Raw genomic sequence first — 3,190 nt, forward strand, 5'->3', positions numbered from 1 at the left:
AAATATTTTCCACAGAATTTTACACTTTCATGTAGAACCTTATACTCAGATCCAGGAATTTATTCTCAAACCAATTCATTGAAAATCCATCATGTTGCTATAACTCATTTTAAACTATCAATGATGTAAAAATGAGGTACTCTGTGGAATGAGTGATCATTGCATGTTATAATCAACATTCACAATGTCACCTATGCTAAGAAGGGCTTTCATTAAAGAATCCTTGAATGGGTGGTGGAGGTGGATGAGGGTGGAGGGGGCATAAGTGGTGAGGGGAAAATAAATTGAGAAAAAATGATAGTTTCTTGTTGTTGTTGCTCAAGAATTTTTCCGACTTTATTCCCTCAGACATGACTATTTGGTTGTCAACAGAGTAGGTGATAGTCCATGCAACTTCTGTTGTAAACAGCAAACATGACATTCATTACACGGATTTCCCAGTGTCCACGAGGACATTAAAGGACTTACCTAAGCATTTGGGTGGTTCAGACCACTGTCCATCACGGCACGTTATTCTCCTGTTTCCCTCAAGTTCATAGTAGGCCTGGCATTGATACTCCACTGAAGACCCAGGAGCGTAGACTGATGATGGATACGTGGTAATGTCTCCATTGTCAATAGCAGGAGGGCGCCCACATTTTCCTGTGGACTCTAAGAGAGGATATTGTTTGATTTATTGAGGGAGCAGTTGATTTTAAGGGAGCTGCAGAGTAGGTGGGAGCTACACTCACCTCCTCCCGGCCCCAAAGTGATTTACAGGAAATGATAGAGCAACAAACCTGAGTAACCAAATGAAGGCCAGCTGGACAGGAGTCTAGTAGCCAAGTGCTTACAGAGGCTGCACAGAGACTGGGAGGGGAGAATGAGACACCTACCCTTGCACTCAGGTGGGTCTGTCCAATTCCCACTGAAGCAGGTCACCACTGCATTCCCAAAGAGGCCAAAAGGGTGCCTGCATTCATAATGTGCTGTCTCCTCATGTCGATACCTAAGCTTCTGTTTTGGTATAAAGGCATTTTGCACTGTGGGAGGGCTGCCACAGGAGAGATCTGAATAAAGAGAAAAAAGGGATCTCTAAAGCAGTGATCATTTAGACCCAATTGAGACTGAAAATCTTCACAAATTTACATGCAAGATTGAAAAAAAAGATAAAGCAATATTTTTTGGTAAGATTTAAGCTTCTATATGTTAAGTTCCAAAAAATTTTTTAAATTAATTTTTAGATAGAGAGGAAAGGGGTGAGAGAGAGAGAGAGAGAGAGAGAGAGAGAGAAACATCGATTGGTTGCCTCATGCATGCCTCCTACTGGGGATCAAGCCCATAACCCCAGCATGTGCCTTGACCGGGATGGAACCAGTGATCTCTTGGTACAAGAGATGTCACTCAATCAACTGAGCCACACCAGTCAGGGCTACTGCTATTTCTTTTTTTAAGTATATTTCTGTATTGATTTCAGAGAGGAAGGGAGAGGAAGAGAGAGAGAAACATGAATGATGAGAGAGAATCATTGATTGGCTGCCTCCTGAACACCCCCTACTAGGGATCGAGCCCGCAACCCAGGCATGTGCCCTTGACCGGAATCGAACCCAGGACCCTTCAGTCCGCAGGCTGGTGCTCTATCCACTGCACCACACCATCCAGGGCCACAGCTATTTCTTTATGAAATGAAGAAGGAGACAGAATCCCAGAGGACAGCGTTCTACTTACTGATGCGGCTGCATGTAGGGGGCGTGGACCAGCCGTGTTCCGCACACGTGATGACATCCTGGTCATTGGGGTTTCTGCATTTTTCTTTAAGTTTAGTAAAATAAATGTAGATATAAAATCAAAGTGAATTTGTAAACACAAGAAACACATAATAAACATATTATTTGGCAGCCAAATGTGGTTCACAAACATCACATTTTTGAATTGGGATTTCAGGCCCTTAAAAATGAGCACAGTAGTCAGGTTCTTAGAGAGTGAGTCACGTATTGCCATGCTTTGAGGAATATCACATTGCTAAAGAAGATGATTATGATTGCTTAAGATATCCACACAGAAACTGAGGAAACTAAGAGTACAATATATTTACAGTTTCCTAAAAATACTCCAATAACTTGAGTGCTTAAAGGCACTGCAGTGAGCACTGTGAGGTTCATTGGGGAGACTCGGGTGGATATAAAGTAATAAGAGGCTGAAGCTACGGTTCCCCACAAAATGGGCGTAGAGCCCGCTGGGAATTGCTACAACGGTTTCAGGGTCACAACCGCTGAGCTTCTGATGCTGAGTCAGAGTGAGCCTGTGAGTTTGCATTTGCCTTCCTACCGATTCCCCAGAGATGCTGACACAGCTGTTTCCGGGGTCACACTCTGAGGGCTCTGGGGTCCCAATGCCCAGCACTGAGTGCACATCCCGATCCTCTATATCAGTGGTTCTCAACCTTCCTAATGCTGCGACCCTTTAATACAGTTCTTCATGTTGTGGTGACCCACAACCATAAAATTATTTTCGTGGCTACTTCATAACTGTAATATTGCTACTGTTATGAATCATAATGTAAATATCTGATATGCAGGATGTATTTTCATGGTTACAAAATGAACATAATTAAAGCATAGTGATTAATCACAAAACAATATGTAATTATATATGTGTTTTCCGATGGTCTTAGGCAACTCTTGTGAAAGGGTCGTTCGTCCCCCAAAGGGGTCGCGACCCACAGGTTGAGAACCACTGTTCTATGTTGAGGCATAAACCTTCCTTCATCTGGCCTCACCAGAACCTACATCTATTTTTTAATGAAGCCAGAAGCCATTCATCAAAATACCTTTGCATGTGGGTGTTCCTATCCAAATGCCGTCCCTACACTCTACAACATTGGGTCCATCCATTTGGTAATGTGCTTGACATCTATAAGCCACATGGTCTCCTGACTTGTATGAGTTCTTCGGCTGGTCTACAGGGGTGGCATTGTCATAGCTGGGTGGTCTAGGACAAGTCATTGCTGAAAAAGCAACAACATACACTTTTCAGTAAATCTTTTAAAGTACATATCATGCAATAGTTAAACTTTAGAATAATAGATACACACCAAACCAATGTGTACTATACAATGTTTTTCTTATAACATGAAAATGGTAGCCATCTTGACTCAATTACATTGAATAATTGTACATTTATCAAAAGTACAACGTGGGGATGGTGGTGT

At 42.3% G+C, this 3,190-nt stretch overlaps 1 protein-coding gene across 1 annotated transcript; it reads right to left on the bottom strand.

Moving 5' to 3' along the window:
- Positions 1-409: 409 nt before the first annotated feature.
- LOC102255252 (complement factor H) lies at positions 410-3,028 on the bottom strand. The gene is made up of 3 exons (XM_005882383.2): positions 2,810-3,028; positions 876-1,049; positions 410-651 (listed from the first exon to the last, which is right to left on the bottom strand). Exons 1-3 carry the CDS (start codon positions 2,982-2,984, stop codon positions 425-427), a joined length of 576 nt encoding a protein of 191 aa, XP_005882445.1. The 5' UTR covers positions 2,985-3,028; the 3' UTR covers positions 410-424.
- Positions 3,029-3,190: the final 162 nt, after the last annotated feature.

This window comes from Myotis brandtii, unplaced genomic scaffold (genome assembly GCF_000412655.1).
Source record: "Myotis brandtii unplaced genomic scaffold, ASM41265v1 scaffold7098, whole genome shotgun sequence".
NCBI lineage: Eukaryota > Metazoa > Chordata > Mammalia > Chiroptera > Vespertilionidae > Myotis > Myotis brandtii.

What these genes read in the sequence shown, in the direction of transcription:
- LOC102255252 (XM_005882383.2), bottom strand. Translation starts at nt 2,984, where the DNA reads ATGACTTGTCCTAGACCACCCAGCTATGACAATGCCACCCCTGTAGAC. An exon ending in AGGAACACCCACATGCAAAG is followed by an intron (nt 1,050 to 2,809) that starts GTATTTTGATGA and finishes CTCTTTATTCAG; the next exon opens with ATCTCTCCTGTGGCAGCCCT. An exon ending in AGACCCACCTGAGTGCAAGG is followed by an intron (nt 652 to 875) that starts GTAGGTGTCTCA and finishes ATCCTCTCTTAG; the next exon opens with AGTCCACAGGAAAATGTGGG.